The sequence below is a fragment of the Fringilla coelebs genome (genome assembly GCF_963513975.1).
Source record: "Fringilla coelebs genome assembly, chromosome: 6".
Taxonomy (NCBI): domain Eukaryota; kingdom Metazoa; phylum Chordata; class Aves; order Passeriformes; family Fringillidae; genus Fringilla; species Fringilla coelebs.
In genome coordinates, this window is record NC_140034.1 from 35794128 (window position 1) to 35815642 (window position 21515).

The 21515-nt window shown below is 40.8% G+C and overlaps 1 protein-coding gene across 2 annotated transcripts; it reads left to right on the forward strand.

Moving 5' to 3' along the window:
* Positions 1 to 476: 476 nt before the first annotated feature.
* On the forward strand, positions 477 to 14330 carry DCAF4 (DDB1 and CUL4 associated factor 4; the record flags this gene model as incomplete). 2 transcript variants are annotated; one of them, XM_084207997.1, is made up of 14 exons in its annotated part: positions 477 to 577; positions 773 to 889; positions 2490 to 2587; positions 4156 to 4313; positions 5645 to 5727; positions 6348 to 6450; positions 7234 to 7377; positions 8075 to 8124; positions 9385 to 9464; positions 11088 to 11183; positions 11296 to 11393; positions 12079 to 12255; positions 12880 to 12994; positions 13939 to 14330. In XM_084207997.1, the coding sequence occupies 13 exons, from the start codon at positions 780 to 782 to the stop codon at positions 14130 to 14132; spliced, it is 1506 nt and encodes a 501-aa protein (XP_084064123.1). In that variant the 3' UTR covers positions 14133 to 14330. The 2 variants fall into 2 exon arrangements, with proteins under 2 accessions (XP_084064123.1, XP_084064122.1); XM_084207996.1 differs by lacking the exon at positions 477 to 577 and having other exon boundaries at positions 759 to 889.
* Positions 14331 to 21515: the final 7185 nt, after the last annotated feature.

Below are 21515 nucleotides of genomic sequence, written 5' to 3' on the forward strand. Positions count from 1 at the left end.
CGGAGAGTCACTTTCAAGACGATATCTCTTCTGAATTCTTGATAAATTCAGAGCGGTTGTAACAGCTTCTAGCTGCCCACAGCCAAATGATGGCTTTGAGGGAGCCAATGGCACAGGAGAGGAAGAGGAGATACCCTTTCGGTAGACCCTCAAAGCGCGCCACCCCTCAGCAAACCCCAGGCTACCTCTGCCCTGCGTTGTTTCCCTACCGTGCTAAGCGACCCCATCCGCCCCGCTCTCGTCCCCTGCCGTGCTAGGAGCCCCTTCCAGCCCTCACCCTCCATGCCTCAGGGCCGCACCCCGCGCCATCCGCCCGCCCTCAGCCCGGCCTCGCCCCCGCGCCGCGCCGGCCAGTCTTCCTGCGGTTGGACGGGCGAGCTGTCCGTCAAGCGGCAGGCGCGGCTGAGGGCCAATGAGAGGCGCGCCTGGGGGCGTGGGCGGGGCGCTGGTGGCAGCGCGGACGCGGCGGGCCCGGCGCGGTGAGCGGCGGCCGGGCCGGCCGGCCCGGGGAGGCCTTGGGGGACGCTCCGTCGTCACTGTCCTTCTGCCTCCGGGATTTTGGCTTCAGCACTGCCGGGTGAGCCGCGGAGCTGGTCCGGGACTAGCGGGGAAGTCGACAGGCGTAGGGGAGCTCCTGTGCTGCGGGCGGTCGGCCGGCCTGGTCGTTACAGGTTGAAACTGTTTGAAAAGAGGCCGCACTAAGAGACTTGTCTTGCGTGCTGAGCCGTTCCAGGCAAGTAGGGGTGAGATACGTGTGTATGTTTGCTTTAAGAGGAGAAATGCGGAGAAACTACCGTCGAGGCAAGGAGAGGCGTGGATGGAGCAGTCACAAGCGCAGCCACCAGCCCCCCCGGCACAGAAGACCCAGCCACAACAACCGCGCCCAAAGGCAAGTACAGGCAGCTTGTGCTTAGCATGGGCTAAGCCGATGGGTCTTATGCCTAATTTAATGTGCAGAATGATGACTTTGTAGAACCGAGAGGATTGCAACCTGAAGATCTAGTAGACAGTACTTCTGGTATATCTGTCATCCCTGGTGGGAGTGGAACTGCGCTGATTTCTGGAAGTTTCTTGTGTGTTCACAACTGTACACTGATTTTAAACTGAGATGTGTTTCCATGAGCCAATCCTTTCAGCTATGCATTATCCATAAACCCTTCATCAATATTCAAAGATAGTTCAGGGAAGAAAAATATAATTACTTAATTCTACCTGCCTGTTTATTTTAAGCTTGAGTCTACTGATGTAAAATCTGTCATTAAAGGATCTTCCTGAATGTTTGAAAGCATGGTAAGTAATGTGGTAATACCATATCTAAGAGATGAGGAAACTGAAAGAAGGTCTCAGGAGTAATCCCTGCCTTGAAAATTGATCCTTTCAGAAAACATGTTTTACATTTTAGAACTTACACTTGGCTATATTTGAGCTGGTTTTATGGTTGTTTTTTCATTCCCCTGTACTTTCCTTAGTGCCTCTTGCAGGACTAAAGGAGGCTAATGCTTTGCTTTAATATGCTAAGCTTTTTTTTTTTTTGAAAACCTATTTCTAGGAAAAGAGACACGTATGAGTTGCCACACTAATTATACTTGTGTAAGAAAACTTAGGAATACAAATGGGCACTGCTTCAGTGAGCAGAATTAAAAGAGTTTTCTTACAGAGCTTTAAAGTTAAGTGCTTGGGTGTGATCTGGGGTGTTTTTTCCCTGGTATACCTGTTGTGTCCTTTTTTTCAGAGTTGTATAATCAAACCGCAGTAAAGCTGGTATTAGAAGTAGAGTTTCTTTGTCGTTTTCTTTTCAATAAATTATGGCTCTTGCAAAACAGCTTCACCTACTGCTTTTAAGAATGACATGTAATAAGACCTGTCTTAAAAAGTGAGAATTGTGCAGATGATTCAGAAAATATCCTAGCGGAAATTTGCTCATCAGTACTGAATGTGCTTATGTATATTAGTTCAAAAAGAGGAAAGCTGCAGTTACCCCTGTAATGTTTACTGGAAAAGAAGAGGCTTTTCTTGGAATTTTCATTAAACTTTTGTTTATTTTGCATGTTTGTAAACGTCATCAGTGAAATTCTTGTTATGGAGAGAATGGCAAAACATTTTTGACCTGACATCCGTTTTTTTACCTACACTGTCTCTTGTTTTCTGCTGTGAAGACTTCCAGCTTTCAGAGTGGGCTGTTTGTTTAATGTACAATTGTGCAGTTAATCTTTTGCTAAAACAAGTTAGAGGCACTTGCAGAATCAACACAACCTCTAATGTATTAGCAAGTACTTTAAGGCTATCACTAATGTTCTTGAGAAATTCTTAAGCTGAATATTTTTCACCGTTTTCATAGTTTAATGTATGGTGATATGCAGAATGTGCTATCAGAGCACTGCAGAGTAGTACTCCATTGATGTCAGTGACAATCTGCTTTCTAGATTCTTTGTGGGAAAGATGTTTGGGGGAATTGTGAGCCTGTCTTGAAGGCAATGCTATTTTTTTAGTCTGGAACAAGAAGAACCACAGACCCCAGTGAATGCAGGTCCCAGCAGCAATGAAGATCCTTCTTCATCCACTTCAACTCAGAACTGTGTAGCACCAGGTAAGAGATGGTGTTTATAGGTCAAAAGTCAGTTCCTATATGCTGATTATATGACAAAAGTAGTAATAGCTGCATTAATAATAATAAGACAGGAGCCATACAAACAGTAGTCTGGAGAAAAGTAACATCAGGTGATACAAAAAGATGTAGTAAGGATCTAGAGAACACAGACAAATCACTTTCAGGCCAAGTGCTTCTCATGTTTAAAAACTTGTGTGCTTAGCCAAGCTGATATCAACTGAAAAAAATACAATTCTGTTTTTCCCTCTAGAAATGCTGCTTTAGGAAGAAAACAAACTACTAAGGAAGCAAATAAAATAAGAGAGCATTTAAAAAATGAAAGTTTGTGTTCAGTTACTTGGCCTTTTGAAAGGCGCAACAATCCGCCACTTTGTGGTGTGTCTCTTTATGCCTTCAGTGTAGTTTGCAGTCTGTAATAAATGGACTCTAGCTAAATACTTGTTCATTTACAACAAATGATGAAGTAGCAGTGCTGTTGAGAAAGATGTCCTGTTTACATTCTGGTTTCCTGACTCATTAAACAATGCTAGCAAAAACTAAGCCAGCAGGAACTTACATTTCTCTACAACAGGAGAGTCCTAGAACAACCTTGAGTTTAAAGAGATGGTTTTTGTGTTATGAGCATCCTAGGAGATGTATCCTGCAACACATTTATTGCTGTGTAGTTACTGTGTAACTACTAAATATAGTGTGCTTTTATAAACTTTACTGATTCATTGACTAACTTCTTATTTTTGCTGACCTGAAAAAGTCTTGGTCCGTTGTTGCTAAGCTGAAATCTAAAAGATGCAGACAAGGAGCTGAATGGTAAGCAGGTGCAAAAAGAGGATACTTAAAATGAAATTTCTGGTAGTAAAAAGTTTTAAATAAAAACTCTTGAAATGAAATGTTAACAATTGCCTCTGAATAAATTTCTTTGTCTTGAGACAATCTGTCAAAGTATTTTAAATCTGTCATAGTATTTTTCTTGTCTGCCTCTGCATTCACACAGACAGTGAAGCTCTAAAATTGAGTGTTTCACATCCCAATTTATCTCTGGAAGGAGCCAAAATGTACTCTTGATTTTATCTAAATCTCTCCTATGTGCTGAAGAAAAAGGGTGGTCTAGCTCTGGGAAGTGAATCACTTTATTTGAGTTTATTTGATACCTCACTGGCATTTTTTTGCTGTCCTACAAAGTGTTTTAACTAAGAATGTCCCCTTGTGATTTATTTATGAAGAAAGAGCATTTTTGTTCTGCAGCACAACCTTTCTTTTGTGCTTTTCTGATTGGTCTGAATTTCCTCTTGGCCAGCGGTGATGTGCTTTCTGTAGCTGTGTAAGAGCAATGCATTTGAACACTACAAATAACCTCGTTTTTTTTCTCCTGTAATTTGCTCATCTGTTCCCACTCTGCGTATCATGCTTGGGACGTGTTGGGAGCTAGAGTTTTGGATCTCACAACTCTCACATTCACATGAAGATGTGGAATATCAAAGAGCACTAAACAAATTTCGTTATCCATCTCATTTTGCCACTTTTTCTCCCCCATGTCTCCCCCACTGAAGAACTGCCAGGATTTTATTATGACCCAGAAAAGAACCGCTATTTTCGCCTACTGCCTGGACATAATAACCACAACCCACTCACCAAGGACAGCATTCAGCACAAGGCAATGGAGTGCAAAAGACTGAGACTCTTAGAAGAGGAAGAAAAACAGAATCAGGTATGTTTTGAAAAAGATTGCAATTAGGTTTTATTGTACTCTGTCCCAGGACAGATTGTAAACGAAAGTCTTCTAGTTCGGACAATTCAATTTCTTTTTCTGCTAAGAATAAAGTCCTTGAAGCCTTTTGTTTGGCTCTTCCACACAGGAATGAAGTCAAGTCATTACAAACAAAAAAATCTATAAAGACAGAGGAACTGTGCTTGGAACTGCAGTTGTCTGGCAATTACACTTGAGTCAGGATAGTGGATGCTAGGTTTCAAGTTCCTGCTTTGAATTGGCAGAGCGGGGTCTTGATTTAAAGTTTTTCACATTTTTAATAAATTTATTTATCATATTCCTGGACCTTGAAGAAGCAGTGCTAATCATAGTTGGTGGAAAGCTTTTTCTTGAAGAACTTTTTTGGACAGTTAAAATCAAGGCAGGTCTTATGTTTATGTTTGGAAAGCCTGTGTGCTTTTCTTCATAAAGTGTTATAGTGAAAGCAATGCTGATGCTGTATGTTTGTAATGTGGGTAAAATATCTAACAAGGATGCTTTTTCATTACCTGAAAAACATGTCTTATAGTTTTACAAATAACAGCTCAGCTTATATGCTGTCATTTGGAAGAAGTGAACAATGTCCTTTTTCTTAAGTCAGTGAAGTTTTCCAACTACAGCTCTTCAGTGTTCAGTGTAAAGAACATTTTGACTCTCAAACACTTGCTTTGTCTGACCATTATCAAAAAGATTTCTTACTCCATAATTCTGCTAAATACCCTGTCCCTTGGTCTCCTCAGAAGGTGTTTGCATTAAATTCTAAAAGATTTGTTAATCATGGAATGGAATCATGGAATGACTCGGGTTGGAAAGGACCTTAAAGATCATCCAGTTCCAACCCCAGTGCTGTGGGGGGAATGGAAATGGAATGGAAAAGCAGTTTAGCACAACAGTAAGACTGCGTGTTTAATATCAATCCCGTTGTGATAGAAGATTTTGCTGTGTAAGAAGAACTTGAGGTGTTGTCATAAAAGCAGAAGGTGATTTTACACCTCCAGGTGGTACTGCTGATTATGTAGAGTGAAGACAATGGCTGTTGGGGTTTCTTATTTTTTCTCCAGGTTCTGTATTTACAGAAGCACTCCACATCTCACAGGAGTATATTCTTGTCTACTTACTGTAGTAGATCGGGGAGATGGTGCTGGAATGTGTTTTATATGTTCGGAAAATTTTAATGTGTGTAGGCTAGAGGAAAAAGTTATGTAAACATCCCAAACATCAAAGACCCACAGCCATGTTTGAATCTTAAACAAGGAAATAACTGAGTACAGTTCCATGTTCCTCTCTTCCAGAAAACAACAAGGGCTGGACTGAACTCATCTGTGCTGTTACAGAAAAGGCAGCTGGGTTCGCTCAGCCCTACAAGTTATTGCAGGTACAGTCATTTGATTTGTCTTCTGTTAGCAGTGCCAAGTTCTGCTGTTAGTGCAACTGTTTCTTCTGGTTTCTTGCATTTCTTACTGTTCCATTGGGATGAGGAGGAACATATTACTTAAAGTCAGGAAAAAGATTATATTCTGTAATAATCAGATTCAAATGATGAGAATTCAAATGAGGAAGTTGTTTCCCAATTTTACTTCAAAAGAAGTTCATTTTATGTATGTAAAAGGATATGCTGTTTTGTTACATTGTACTTTATGAGCATAGCACAGCTTTTTTAGGATAAGTGCCTTTCAAACGACATGACCATTCCCTTGCCCCCCCATCAGAACAGCAGAAGGCAAGTTAAGTTAGTGACTTGCTATGTTTCTATTCTGGCTACTAAAGATGTGCTGGGGTTCAAAAATAGTGGGATGAAATTCCATGCATGTAGAAGATGCACATGTTCATGGGTTATTCAAGTTAAATTTCAGCATGCTAGTTATTCAGGCATTTTCTCTTCTGTGATTGAGAAGCATTCTATATCCTGGCCAGAATTCTTTTCATATGCATTAAATTTAGGCTTGCCTGAATTCTCCTCTCTTCAACCCCTCACCCTCCTACCTGCTTTTGCAGGCTAGTCCATGAGCTAAAAGTGAACTGCATGCAGAGGAGGAAGATAGAAATTCACAGTCCGGATTCCTCAGTTGCTGGAACCAACAATTTTAAAATCATTGTGGTATGTTATGAGAAATGATAAGTCTTTAAGATAAAGAGAGCCTGTCTTCAGTGAAGATTCAGGCTCTTGTAATCAAATCACACAGGTCAAATGTAGCTTTTAAAGATATGTTATTCCCTCTCTGTCAGTTCTTAAAATCTGTGCTCAGTAACTTAGACAGGTAGGGAGAGGCTGTTCCTTCCCTACAAAGGAAAATTCTAAAAAAGGTTGGATATGAAAGTATTTTTGTTGGTTAGGTTTTTTAATCTGATCAACATGTTCTTTTGGAAGTAAGTAGGAGTTGAGTGGATCATTATTTTGGGGCTGGGAGGAGGAGTGGAAAGGATCAAGACAAAGAAGAAAAAAGAAAGAGGAGAATTTTGGGAGTGGCAAAGCCTGTGGTTCAGAGAATCTAAATAAATATCAGTAATCACTTTACATTTCATGATCTTTCATAGACTATATAGGAAGCTCTCCAGGACCAGCTCCTGGCCTTGTAAACAGAGCACACTGCATAGATAGCTGAAGCCAGAAGGGACTCAGAAACAGTGTAAGTGTATAGAATTGTTAACATTGGAAAGATCATTTATTTTAAGTCAAGGACTGAACCCTTTTCTTATCCCTGTTTTTTCTCTGTATGCATTTTAAAATCAGTGGCCAACTCCTTTTGAGGTGAATGGAAAGCAGATGGTATCAAAGGGATCAGAATTAATGTGTTGTTCATTTTAGACTTAATGCAACTCCCTCAAGCTGTTTTTCCTGTAAGTTTCCAGTGAGCATGACCGGTAAGCTTTTATTTTACAGGCAGATGTTGCTTGTGAACGAATATTCACTGTGAACGATGTAGAGCATGGAGGATGTAAATATGGTATCATCAATCTCAGCGGTTTGGGGAAGGAGTCTCTCACTGTGGAGATGTATGACAACCTCTACTTCACAAACCGCAAAGTACTACTTTCTGTTCCTCCTTCCTTTGGTGGTTGCTTTCTCAGAACACTGTTCTTGGGAGGCTCAGGTAGAAGTGCCATGAGGGTTGGGGAAGGGGCTAGGAGAAGAGAATGGAAGAATCTAGAAGTGTGAAACTTGGGTAAACACAGAACCACAATAAACCTATCCTGAAAGTGCTCAGTACCAGTGATAGTTGTCAGGAATGTTATACTACACTTGGAATGGAGGACTACATAGAAGTACCAGCGTCCAAGGATAGTGACTACTTTAGATTTTGACTGTAGCTGGCAAAACTGAAGTTTGGCTATCAAAACTACCAAGATTTGCATGCTTCTTTCTTAAAAATAATTTTGGGAAACTGTGTTTATCCTTAAAGTTTACCCTTAAACTGTGTTTATCCTCCATTAAATATGAGGCATATTTAAAACAAGTTTTCATGATCTCTTCAGGTTCTTTCAGGGATGGTCTCTTGAATAATAAAGTGTGCTTGGTGCCTTAGTCTGTGTTTGGTCAGACCTCTTAATGCTGTTATGTTGTTATGAGTATGAAGCTGAAATGCTTGTGCCCCATTACTGAGTTATTTAGTGGGCTGAGGAGTTGTGCCCACTGCCTAATTTTATGTCATTTTTGCATGGAAATAATCTTTCCTTAATTGAATTACAGATCACAAAAATAGTATGTCTTCTTCTTTCTGAAGGTGAATTCTGTGTGCTGGGCATCACTGACTCATCCAGATTCTCATGTTTTATATCCTTTTAAAAAAATCAGAATTGTCATTCAGGTTTCACAAGTCTGCATCATGCTTCACAGAAAAAGTAACTTCAAGGAATTCCTCTCCTGTAGTTCCCCCAGAAGATAAGTTTTCTGGAAAACAGCAGAAGTAAAGAAAATCGAAATTTGTTGGAATTACTGAGGCAGATGTATGGTTGTGTTACAGATATATGTAGAATTGTTCCCATGTTAATGGTAAATGAAAGACCATGTTTTCTGCCATGGGGAATTCCCACTTCATTAATAGTGTATATAAATGCCATATCCAAAATGATCTGATGTTTGGAAATTGGCTGAGGCAAAAGAACAGGAGCAGAGGATTAAGGCAATAACCTTTTTATGAAGTGAACCTTTTAGAAAGTGGGATGTTTCATTTGTGTTTAAAACCATCCCTGTATTGGTAGGGGTGAGAGGAGAATGGGAGCAATTCAGTAGCATCACTTGCAACTCTCAGAAGCATGTTCTACAGGTCTGACTCAAAGAAGAAAGTTGATACAGCAGAGGAAGCAGTAATGAACAGTGCAGAGCCCAGAAGAGTGGGGAGGGAAAAGACTGAATTTTGACACAGGAGATGGCAGACAACAGGTGTGTTATAAAGTGCCAAAAGAAATTACATAGAAAAGCATGGAATGGCCTGTGTGAAAAGCCAGGCAATCCCAGACCAGCCCATCAGGGCAGGAGCTCACCAGGCATGCACACAGCTGGGGATGTGTTCAGGATCACTTGGTTTGGTGGGTTTTTCCCCTACTTGAGTTACAGATTTACCCCACTGAACTTGAAATGCAGCTTTCAAATTCTATTTGTACCTGGTATAGTCTTCATAAAATATTTAAATCTAAAGTGCGTTTTCCTTGCCTCCCATTTTTCCAATTTACCTCCATGAAAAACAGACACTACATACTAATGCAGTGTCATCAACATGAAAAAGTGAGAATGATCTATATAGGCCATGCTTATTTTTTGTTTTTCCTATCACTAGTAAGATACAACAGTACTGTCTTTATCTTTCTGGTAGTGAAAATACACAAGCAAGAATTTGAGTTCTTTCTAGCTCGTTCCTATGAAAGAAGTGAAGTGTCACAGCTTAGTTGTAAACTGTAAAGCACATCAGAGGTCTCAAGGAAAAGCGTTGTGAGCTGTAGCTGTGTCAGGACATCTTGCTTTTCCCATTTATAAATATTATGCAGCCTGTTCTATTCTTGGGAGAAATCAGTTTTCCTTAACTCACTTCAGCAAGCTGTGTCTCATGGGAATTGCAGAAACACCAGGCTGTGCCAGTCTACTTCCAGCATCATTGTTCAGCAGCACTAACCCAGGTAGGGTGTTTCTGTTGGATTTTTGTCTCCAAGTTTTGGTAGCAATTGTAGTATGAAAAGAGCACAAATGAAAGGTTTTTATTCTTTTTCAGTAGTTGGTGAGACTGTTGTATTCCTGTAAGACTAAAAGAAGGGAAATGATGATGAAAGAATTTGAGACTTAATTAAGAAGCAGTATTCAAAGCCCTAGTTTATTTTTAGCTGCTGCAGTACTTGACTTTGGCAGGAGAACACCTCACTTGTAAAGTAAACACTTGAGATTTTTCATGAGCAGCTTGGCCTGTAATTAATATGCAGAAGCTGCACACAGCAAATACTCACATTTCCTTGTAGAATGTCCAGAGTCACTGCAGAATTTCTTCTCATAGCAGCTGCTCAGGTATGCTCAGTGCATAAATCAGAGGTGGAAAGCTGGTAAATACCTTGGCCCATAGCTCCTTGTACAAGCTCCAGTTGTATGGAAACTTGACTGACTGGGAGAGTACTTCATCCTAAGTCTGGCTATAGCTGATCTATTTTGTTGAGTGCCTTGGGGGCAGTACTTAATTAATTGGACCTTCTTGATAAATGTTAGAACCATGCTTCTTCAAGTCACTGCACTTGAGTGCAGTGACTTGAAGAAGCAGTGCTCTAATCTGGCTTCCATTCAGACATGATCAGTTAAATTTATACAGAGGAAAACTGTGATAGATAAGAGTAATGGACTAATTTGAAATTTTTTATGTCTTACTATATATGCAGCCATTAAAAATTTTTGCATAGAGTCAGCATGAACTTGAATGAAGAGTCACTGAGGGTGGATGGCTACTATGCCAGCATACCCAGTTGCTCTGTGAAAGATTTTTAGCCCTTCACCATAATTAGCTGCTGTGGGTTTCACCTAAGTCCTCTTGTCTAGTATATCCTATTGACTGTTCAGGTATTTCCAGATTTGATTTCCTTCACTCTCCTAAAAAGGTGTTTTGTGGGAGCCTTGCTGAGTAGATGCCAGGAGAAAAGTAGAACTTAGGCTGTCTAAAACTATGTTATCCATCCATTCTTGTCCATGTCACCTCTGCTACCTGACAAATGTATGTATGATGTGTCATGAAGGAAGTGAAAACTGAAGATGTAGTCTGCTAATAAATTCTGTGCAGGGGCTACATGAGTAAGGGTCAAATCTAGGTTTTTATTACTTAATCAGTTTTTTTTAAAAAAGCAGGCATAGAACTTACAGGCATAGAACTAACTTAGGTTAGGCTTTGGCTAATCTATAGTTTATAAAGTAAATGTTTTTTATTTCTAGCCCACTCATCTTTTAAAAATGGCTTACTTAGTGCTATAAGGCGAGTGTTACTTTTCTCTTGCCTGCCATGGTGAGCCCTCTGACTACTGAATAAATTTCACAGTCTCTCAATATCTTCTATTAACATAGACTGTAGGAGTCCCACTTACAGTCCTGAACTTTGATTTCTGTTTCCTGTCTCTTGAGTACCGAAAGGACAATAATTGGGTAACACTTTCTCTGCTTCTGATTGAAATGTTAAAAGAAATGTGTCAATCTAAGAACCTTTCTGCCTTTCTGAGTTACCATCCTGTTCCTAACATTTTATGAACACTTCATGTGTTGCTCTTGTCTTCTAGGAGATCGACCTGGAATGCTGTGCAGTTTCAAGATATCCACTGCCTGGTCCTGCGCTTGGTGCCTGAATCCCCAAGCAGATAACTGCTTCAGCACAGGTGACCTATCTGCAAAGCTAGCTACCCCTGTCTCAGTGGGAAAGACTTCTTCCATTCATCTCCCAGCTGCTACGCAAATTACAGCTAAACTAACATCATCTGTCTTCCTTAGGCCTGACACGACGAGTTCTTGTGACCAATGTAGTGACAGGGCATCGTCAGACATTTGGAACCAGTAGTGATGTGCTGGCACAGCAGTTTGCCACACAGGTAGGGAGAACCAGACACCATTTTTTCAGAGCATTACTTCCTTGGTGGGCTCTTTGTTCTGTTTGAGGCAGGACTTCTCATGCTGTATGTAATGTGATGACAGCTGCTGTTGGGTGGCTCTTCCACAGCAGAGCTGATGGGGTCTGATGCTTACACACAATTGAATAGCAACAAAAATATTACCTGATTTCAAACTGTGGCAACAGGGGCAATTTTTGCTAAGATTACAGAGGTTAAAAGACAAGGAAGTACAAAGAGCACAGTAATAACTTGTATAATTGTTTTGGTTTTCGCAAATAACCTCATTCTAGTAACACTCATGGTATTGCCTCCATCAAGAAGGAGAAAGTCACTATAAAATATTAATGGACTTGTTGACAAAGAATAAGGATGGTAAAATATGAGGAATACGAGAATTCCAGTTTCTGTTTTGCTGTTTTAGACTGAGTTCCTGCTTACCTAGGCAAACTTTTACAGCTAAAGTAAATAGATGAGGTTTGAATGAAACTAATGAATTTGCTGAAAAATGCTGCAGTAATTAAAATTCTGCTTCTTAATGCATCTGTTAAAATAATTTGACAACTACACTGTAGAGCTCAAAAGCATGACACAGGCTCTGTCTGTGTAACTTGTAAGACCCTTGCAGATGTTACACAATATGCTCCTTTCTCTGGGATTCTCCCAGACCCCAGTGCTGTACAATGGCTGCCGTTCGGGTGAGATTTTCAGCATTGATGTGCGCCAACGTAACCGCAAGGGGCAGAGCTGGAAAGCAATTCGTCTCTTCCATGGCTCAGCAGTTACATCTATTCACCTTATGCAGGCTGAACATTATCTGATGGCAGCAGATATGGCTGGAAAGGTATGGTTTTGTTGTTTTAGGATATTCTGTTCCTTTTAGTATCTGGGAATTTACAGGTACTTATCCCACTCCCAAGGGCAGATGTCTGCTCTTAGTATGTAGTATGGAACTGGGTGGTAGTTCCATTTATGGGTTTTCTTCCAGAGCCTGTCATTTATCACAGAATGGTTTGGATTGGATGGAAACTTAAACATCATCTGGTTCCAGCCCCGTGTCGTAGGCAGGGACACCTTCCACTAGACCTTCATCCAGCCTGGCCTTGAACACTTCCAGGGATGGGGCATCCAAAACTTTTCTGGGCAACTTGTTTTAGTCACTCACCACCTTCACGTTAAAGAGCTTCCTAATATTTAATCTGAAGGTACCCTTCTCAGTTTAAAGCCATTCCCTCTTGTCCTATCACTACATACCCTTATAAATTGACCCTCTCTGGCTCTCTTGTAGCCTCATTTAGGAGGAGGCTGCTTTTGCAGGCTGAATTCTCTCAGCCTGTCTCCACAGGAGAGGTCCTCTAGCCCTCCAGTCATCTTCATGGCCCTCCTCTGGACATGCTCTAACACATCCAACCTTTGGGTGCTCTCTGCTTTAATATATACTCTCTTAAACAATTTCTTCAACTTGCAGATAAAACTGTGGGACCTGAGAACAACAAAGTGTGTGAAACAGTACAAAGGTCACCACAATGAATATGCTCTTCTCCCTTTGCATGTAAATGAGGAGGAAGGACTTCTTATAGCAGGTAGGTTCACTTTTTCCCCCTTCTATTTGTATAGTGTATGATAGTGATTTTCTTAAGCCTGAGGGGTGTTTCTTAGGTACAGCTGTTAGAAGTGTAAAGCTCTTAATTCTTTAAATTTCAGAAAAAAATTAGCCTTAACATACTGTAATATACTATGAAAATTATGTTATGGCTGCATACTCACTGCAATCAGTCCTGTGAGGTGCTCATCAGCTTAATCTGCTGTGTCCTGCAAAAGCCATATTATCCTTTCCACAGTATGTCTCAAGAGTAGAGCAGAAAACACTTGGTTTTAAAATTCAGGGAAACAACATGTAAACAGGAGACTTAGTGATAACTTTCTATAGAGACTGCATATCTTTAGTTGGTGCTTAAGTGGAGAATGTGGTGATGGACTGAAGCATTGGCATGTGAGCCTGACTCCTTGTAAACTGTTTATACCACTCAGATTCATTTTGAATACTCCCAGTTACACTCAGATTTTTGTATTATTTTTATTATTATTATTATATTTTGCATAGAGGCAGGAAAAGTAGCAAAAGATGGAAAAAAAACCCTTATAGTGTAGCCAAGCTTCAAAAAGTCGCTGTAAAAACAGTGACCTGCTTTCTTTGGATATGTCGGTAAGTGGTGGAATAATAAAAATTTGTAATGTGACTGAATTTTTCTCCCCTTTTTTGGCTTAGGAGCTTGATAAAGGGAAAAGCACTCTAAATACTGATTTATTGTACCTTTAATTACCCAATAGGAAATCCACATTTTTCCCACTCTTGTAGTATTCAGTGTAAAATTTTTGTTTTGTAAAGTATGCATAAGCACTTTGCCTTTTGTGGGTGTAAAAATATTCAGTGTTTTCTCCATAGACCTTCTGCTTCTGTGGTGATGATCTTGCAGAACAATGTAAAGTCCTTTTTGTGTAATGTTGAATTTTGCTTTCCTCCCAGTTGGTCAGGATTGCTACACCCGAATCTGGAGTCTCCAAGATACTCATCTGCTTAGAACCATCCCTTCTCCCCACCCATCATCCAAAGATGCCATTCCTAGTGTGGTGTTTTCTTCAAGACTTGGGGGTAGCCGAGGAGTTCCTGGCTTACTCATGGCTGTCAAACAGGATCTCTACCACTTCTCCTATAACTGACATATTCTCCTCAGACCTGGTCTACAAAGCCGCCAATCTATATGTGACTTCAGAATCTTTACACCAGTACCAAGCTGTTGAGTCATTAAATGCTGCTGTTGCATCTGCTTTGCTCAACTAATTGTGAACCTCCTTCAGGAGTTCAGTAAACCTTGCTGTATACATACATCTCAGACCTCTTGTAAATAAAAGCTGAACACTGACTAACTGTAGGCAAGATTCAGTCTCTCTGAAATCTAGCTGTAAGCCTGCTAAGCAAGTAGCTTCTGGAGCTTCTGTTGTGCTAGCTGAATGTGCTGTCAAAAGGCTGCTTTAACTTGATTCTAGTTCGTCACCTAACCTTTAGCTGTGGTCACATCTGCCTCAAGAAGCAGGCTGGCCCAGCAGAGTGAAGCAACTGATGTTGAGAAGCTGAACACTGTAAGTGTTCTGGGGCAGTTTGGAGTACCTTTGGTTGGGGTTCCTGCAACTGCCACTGCTCCACCTTGGAAGCAGTTGGTTGGAAGCAACCATGCTCCATGGTTGGAAACAGTTCAAGGAACAGCTGTTTTCTTCACCCTTGCTGTCAATGCTTTTTGCTAGGTCACACTAAACTTTGTGCCTTTCAGATGATGGTAGCGTGTGACTGCCCTGCCACGATCCCTGTAGAAAGCAGGGCATGGCAGTAAAGCCCCTTTTCTGGTCCAGTAGCAAAGCTGAATGCCCTTGTTAATTTATCAGGGTTTCCTAACCAAGTTTCCTCACCCCTGACATGCACTTGGTCAGCAGTCTGGAAGGGCGGGCTTGCTCATGCAGCTGTAGCAGGACGCAAGCCCAGCTGTACAGACCATGTCTTTGTGATTGTGAATCACTTGTGCAAAGTTGGTATACAGAGGTACAACTGGGCCCTCAGCTGCAAACTTCTAGTACCAGCTCACAGTAACTGGATGATACCATATCTGTATTTGAGAACAATTACCATCTGCTGGAGCCTCTTCACTTCTTGCCTGGTAAGCAGTCTGGGTTGGACAAGACCATCCTGCTGTCAGCATCTGTAGGAAGCACTGACCAGATCTGGAACCTATGAAAGGGTCAAGGCCCATGAACTAGGATGGGCTTTACAGGAAAGACACACTACGCTCAAGTTTTCCAAAATTCTTACTAAAGGAGTGCCAGAACCCCAGAACCATCTTTTCATCCTGGGATCTGCTTAGAGCATTCAAGTGTACAGTTGTGTCATCAGAGATGCTACTTCCCCTGGGGTCCTGCCAGCTCAGCAGGTGAGCATACAAATGGGTTCTAATAACGGCCAGCACGTTATGAGGGTGCAGTGAGATGGCCCTGGCAGAGAGCAAGGCTGGGATTCTGCATTCCAAGTGCCTTCTGCCAGCAGGCATGGGCTGCACATGCACACAGAGATGAGTGCTGCTGCTCTCTACAGGTGTGGCTTCTTGCAGCAGTTCCTGGTGCAGCACTCTAACCTGGGTCTGTGTCCTCACTGGAGAGAGCTGCAACAGTGCTGAGCATCCTAGGCAGAAAGGTACTTTCATGTCCCACACTAAGCAATCCTCTTTCTGCCTTCTAAGTAAGCTCCAACCAGCACCCTTCTAGGCATATTACAAAGTTTTCCAGCTATCTCATTTTTTAACAGATATTATTACTGTTTTGCACCTAAAACTTTTGGCCAGAGCAATCTATTTATGAAGGGATTGTACCCTGCCACCTTCATCCTAATAGGCCATCAGCTTTATTTAAGCTCACAGGGATGCATGTGTAAGAAAGCTCTTGCTTTTTACTTCTCTTGAACAGGAGTATTTGTAGGTTAAAAAGTGGGCTAGTAAAACTGTTTAACCAGTCACAAAATGTTTTTCCCAGAGGAGAGAGTGAGCTGCAGCATAAGCACAGTGCTGTTAACAGGGATCAGGCAGTTCAGGGTTCTAGTGTGAGCTCCACAAGAGTTCATTGAGGACTTGGTGGTGCAGCCAGATCATCCCTTTACATCCCTGCTAGTGGCCTGAGCTCACTAAACACCCTTCATGAGGGTGTCTCTGGCTTCTGAAAGGAAGCCTTGGAAGTGCCCTGCAATGCAAGACACTGTGCAGGGAGATTCCCTCTACAAGCCCCATGAAAACCTTAGTAGAACCTCTAGGCTTTTGTTTCTTTCCAATGCATTCCTCTCTCCTTCTGTTTTGCAAGTGACTTTGGATAAGAGGGAATTATTCAAATACAGGTACCAGAAAGGGTAGGCCCTAGTAAAAACCCTCTCTGACCTGCAGGGCTCCACACTCATTTCTCCCGTTCTCTCACAACCTTCAGGCCTAAGCAATGTGCTTGCTGTTCCAAGAGACTGTGTTCTCAGAAGCTCTTCTTGCTCACCAGCACACCAGTGTTGTGTGGTGATCTCCTAACCTTTCTTCGTATTTCATTTACCCATAAATCTATACAGAAGACAATAGAGCAGGAAAACTCGGGAGCAGTGTCAAAACTTTACAGTGTGAATATAATCTGTCAGAAATAGATGCTGCAAGGGTAATCAAGATGAATTGCAGCAAATACTCAAAACAGTGTCTTCCCTCTTTGAGTATACATTCAAAACCCCCAAATCTTTCTTCTGTCCCATTAACAGCCAACTTGTGTTTTCCTATGGGCAGACTTACAACCATGGTTCCCCTCATACCTCTGGCTTTAGTGTTCCTCTGCAGAGCCTTCTTTCTTACACAAAACAGAGTGAATGCTGCTCACAGCATAAGTACTGTACTGCCCCTTCTTTCCACAAACTGTTTATGAGACATGGGGGTCTCCTGCTCTCCTAATGGTAAGCCTTGCAGGCTGTTCCCATTCCCTCTGCTACCCTTTGAAAACCAAGGGACCTAGTTCCCAGTTGCTTTGCTTTTCAATTTGAGAAAATACTCCACCATTTGTCTTGATTGGTTATGTTAATTTTTGATATTTTCTGTTGCATACATAATGATAAATGCACACAGTAAAACTTTCCAAAGCATTTGCATTGCCTTAGTTAATAATGCATACTGCAACTAAGCATCTGTTCAGAAAACAGAAGTATAGTTAGCCCCATCCAACTGCAAAGTCTCAATATTACATCAGATAATCAATTCAGTTGCAACATACTATATTGATCTTCTTGCTAGTAAATGTGTGGTTCAAACATTTCCAGGTAGCAACCCACAACGATCATGAAATCACTTAAAGCAGAATTAACTCTAAAATTTAAATTAGAATTTAGACTCTTTCAGTGCTCTTAACTCCAGCCATTCCTGTTCTGCAAGAACAAGATCATGCAACAGTTACCCTGAGAAACACAAACTAAGAATTGTGGTTGAAAGGTATCTTACATAATTGAAGACAGTTTCATCTCTATGTTCCTTTGAGGGAAAATTCATACAACAAAAGAAAATAATTTCCTTTCTGTTGTTTCCAGGAACCAAGTGCACACACGTCCCTTGCAAACCCATTCACCCAACTAGTGCTCTTGCAGCCAACACTTCTAATTAAGCCTGCAAAAGCACTAAAAAAGGAGAGGGCAAGCAGGGCAAGAAGAGAGGCAGTTTGGCTTCAGTGACAAATAGCAAGCAGTTTAAAGGTAGCAGCTAAAGTATATTAAATAATTTCTTTCATCACGCAGCAACAGTGGGGCCCTAATGCAGTTTAAAACTGCAACACTCTTCCTGTATGCTACAGTATCAAAACATTGTATTTCTTTGCCTCTGTGTCTCAACAAGGACTGAACTAGTGGGAAACTTCAGAAAGGCCAGCACTGTGCTCCAAGCCAGGCTGCAGCACCCCTCATCCAGCAGACACCATTTCCTTGGTCCCATTGGTTCCCTGAAGCATGGCACAGCCTACCCAGCTCTCCTCGCTGCCAAGCCTGCCATCAACACCTCTCTCAGAAGCCACAGTCTCACCCTCACTCTGTTCCATGTCCCCTGCTGCTATCAGTTAGCTCTCAACCCTGATTAATAAAGCTCTTTACACATAAACCCCATTAGGACCTGAAAACAAGTAGAAAAACTTCAATTTTAACTTGAAATTTCTAAGCAGGGAAGAGATTTGCTTCTGGGTCTTCTGTGGTGGTGTTGGTCACATCTTTCTGTTGGTCCCAATTTACTGCGGTACATGTATGCATGGTCATTTCTCCTCTATTATCCTGATGAATACTGAAACTAAGAGGTTAAAAAAATTCACCAATTCACACTGGCATTTTTGCATTTTTAAGTTTAAGAGGGACCTATTCTAACAGGACTAGAAAATAATACATTTGTTATGAGAAAGGGAGCATTCAAACCCAACTATGTGTATAGTCTCAAGGTATCCCCTTACAGAAGCTGCTTTCAGAAAAGTTACAATCTAGCAGTGGAGAATTCAGCTTTGGTCCCCAAACCTTCAGTCACTAGTGGCTGCTTGCACAGCCACTTGCTGCTTGTAGTACACTGTATCTACTGCATATACTGTGAGCTGAATCCAGCAGTCCACACCAACCAAAGTACTTTCTAGACAGAAGTTTTGGGGTGAGGGCCTGAGGGCTGAGAGATGCTTAACCCAACTGCTTAAAGCACTTTACAAACCAGTGTACTAATTCAAAAATGAAAGCCAAGGCACAAAACTGATTAACCTTTTCAGGTAATGTCTGAAAATATAATCAAGAACACCTGCCTTTTCTTGTTGAAACAACTTCTTTCCTATCTCTTGGTATCATGGTATCTGTGAAGCACTTTGATGCCTTCCTGACAAGTCATCATCTGCACATCACCATCAGACATATGCACCTGCTTCTCTCCAGTGCTGCTGAAAAATTGCCTTTTAAGCAGAAACAGAAATATTTAACCAGCTTTTCAGAACATTAGAAATCAGTATGTTTCAAAATCTCTGGCATTCTTGAAATTAGGACTATTGGAACTTCTGTAATGCCACAATTAAATCATCTCCTACAGAAGAACTTCCATATATATATATATATATATATATATATATATATATATATATATATATATATATATATATATATAAATAAATATCACTGGCATATTTTTTTTTACTTGAGCTATATCCAATAAAAAGAAAGTTAAAAACCTGAATGCATTTTAATTTTGGCTTGAGATAACTAGCTGCCATTCTACTTTAGCTTTGTCTTTGTCACATTATACTGTTGATTTTGAAAGCCCTCATAGCAAATTTTTATTTATTTTAGCATTGACATTATTTCATTTTTAATGTACCTGCACTACAAACGAATACATTTTATGACATAATATATGTACTGTTACTGACAGAATATATATGTCAACATTGCTTTGTCATGAAAGAATGCCCAACTAAAGAAGGGAGGGGGATGAAACCTGGATGACAGAAAGCAGACAGTTCTATCACTTGTCCAAATCACTCTCTCTTCTCAAATTACTGGCATGCAGACATATTTGTTGGTGCCAAATTATATTACAGCCATCAGCAATAATCAAGTGCAAGGACAATGCCACAATACATGGCATTACAGTGACTGACAATGGCAGTTGACAAATGAAACATGAAAATGATGAGAGGCTGCCAAAATTGAATTATATTAGTATTTAAACCTAATTGGGCTGGTTATGTTGAAAGCAAAAATATGGACAACAAAGTCTGTAGAACCAGGTGGGGAAGCCAGAGTCCTGCAATGTTAAAGCCCAGGCTTCCAAAGCAACAGGGGCATTTGTGAATTTCTCAGCACAGTCATAGCAGACACCTGGCATAAATGTAAGGTAGATCCAACTTAAGGATGGTATTTATTTCCACAAACAAACTCTTGTTGACATCAAAAGCTAGCAAGGGTTGTCTTGTCTTCCAGAACACAACCAAAGGTCCAATTCCCAAAGGACACAGACAGGAATGTACAGGATACCTTGGCCAACTTGAGCCTGTGCAACTTCACCTGCAAGGCACTGGGCAGAACGAATGAACAGGAAAACCAATGCAGGGAATGAAGGACAAAGCAGTTTTTCTTGTGCAAGTAACTCCAGCTTAGAGCCTGTTCCTGCCCTGACAACAGCTACATATTGTAGCCATGCTGTTCCACCATCTGTCCTCTGGCTGCAAGTCTCAGGTGCAACATGCACCTGGTACACATTTAAGCCAAGAATGGCCTACAGGGTTTGGATAGGGAATCTAAGTTAAAGTGTTGACATCTATATGAAGCTTACATATATCTCCTTCACAGAATGACAGGGAAACCCACATCATCTACTTGAAGATGAATCTTCATGCTGAATTGCCATATGTACCCATAATGGAAATAAATCCATCAGAACAGAGCAATCAACAAGTCTAGACTTGTTTTGTGGTGCTTTGGATAAGGAATTCAGTTTTTCACTGGCACACATCTTTGTACATTGGCAATCACAGTTCCTATGATTGTTATCTTACTCAATGTTTTCCACAGCATTTCCTAATTAGAAGAGGTGAAGATGCTGCTCAATCTGACATAATAATCAATAATCAATCTCCAATTTTCTGACAAGAGATTTACATCAGTCAACATCAGTCTAACTCAGAACAGGCTTTCATCATGTCACATCTCAGACCAATGGAGACCCATTAATTATCCTACCAAGGAAGTGTAGCAATTTTAACTGCTAAAATATTAACATTACAGTGAACTTCAGCTGACCTAAGAGACACATTATCATCTTGACCAACTACAACTTCATGGTAATTTCTTTTCAGTGTAACACACAAAGTGACGATCTTCTAGAAATTTCCTGAAAAACAGTCTCCTTCTATCTTTGCCCTTGTCAATACAGAAGACTTTTTCACATGGGAGTTGCATTACTGTCAGACCTGGCTCATGGCACCATTACAAAACTCACAGTTTGTGCTTTTGCATAGCTCCAGCAATGTTGCTGTGAACTTTTGACAGGTTTCCAAAAACTCACTCTTGGCTGGTGCTACCATAACACAAAGCATCTCTCCCAATAGTTCAGGAATAGAACTCTCACAGATTTCTATTAACAGTCCAGCCCCAAATACAACATGCTCTCATGATGCTTTAGGGATTTTTTTTTCCCCAGGATTTTGATTTCCATTTCCTTCATGTTTTCTGTAGACTTTCCGTCCACAGACATCTCTTAGGGCTCTTTTATTTATTGAATCTTAATGTGTTAACACTGAAGAGCATTGGGCTCTGCTAACATCTATCCCCTTTCAATAGCTAAGCCATTTAATTTAGTATATTCTATACTGTGTACTCACACCACCAAAGAGAACCAGAAAAAATAAGTGCTATTCTGTATAGAAAACAGCAGGGAATTTAAACCTTAAATCTTTTTTTTTCATTTTGGAAAACAAAGATCCCAAATACACCTCTCAGCATTCTCCAAAACGAGTTACACCAAGTCTGCTGCAGTTCAAGCACTA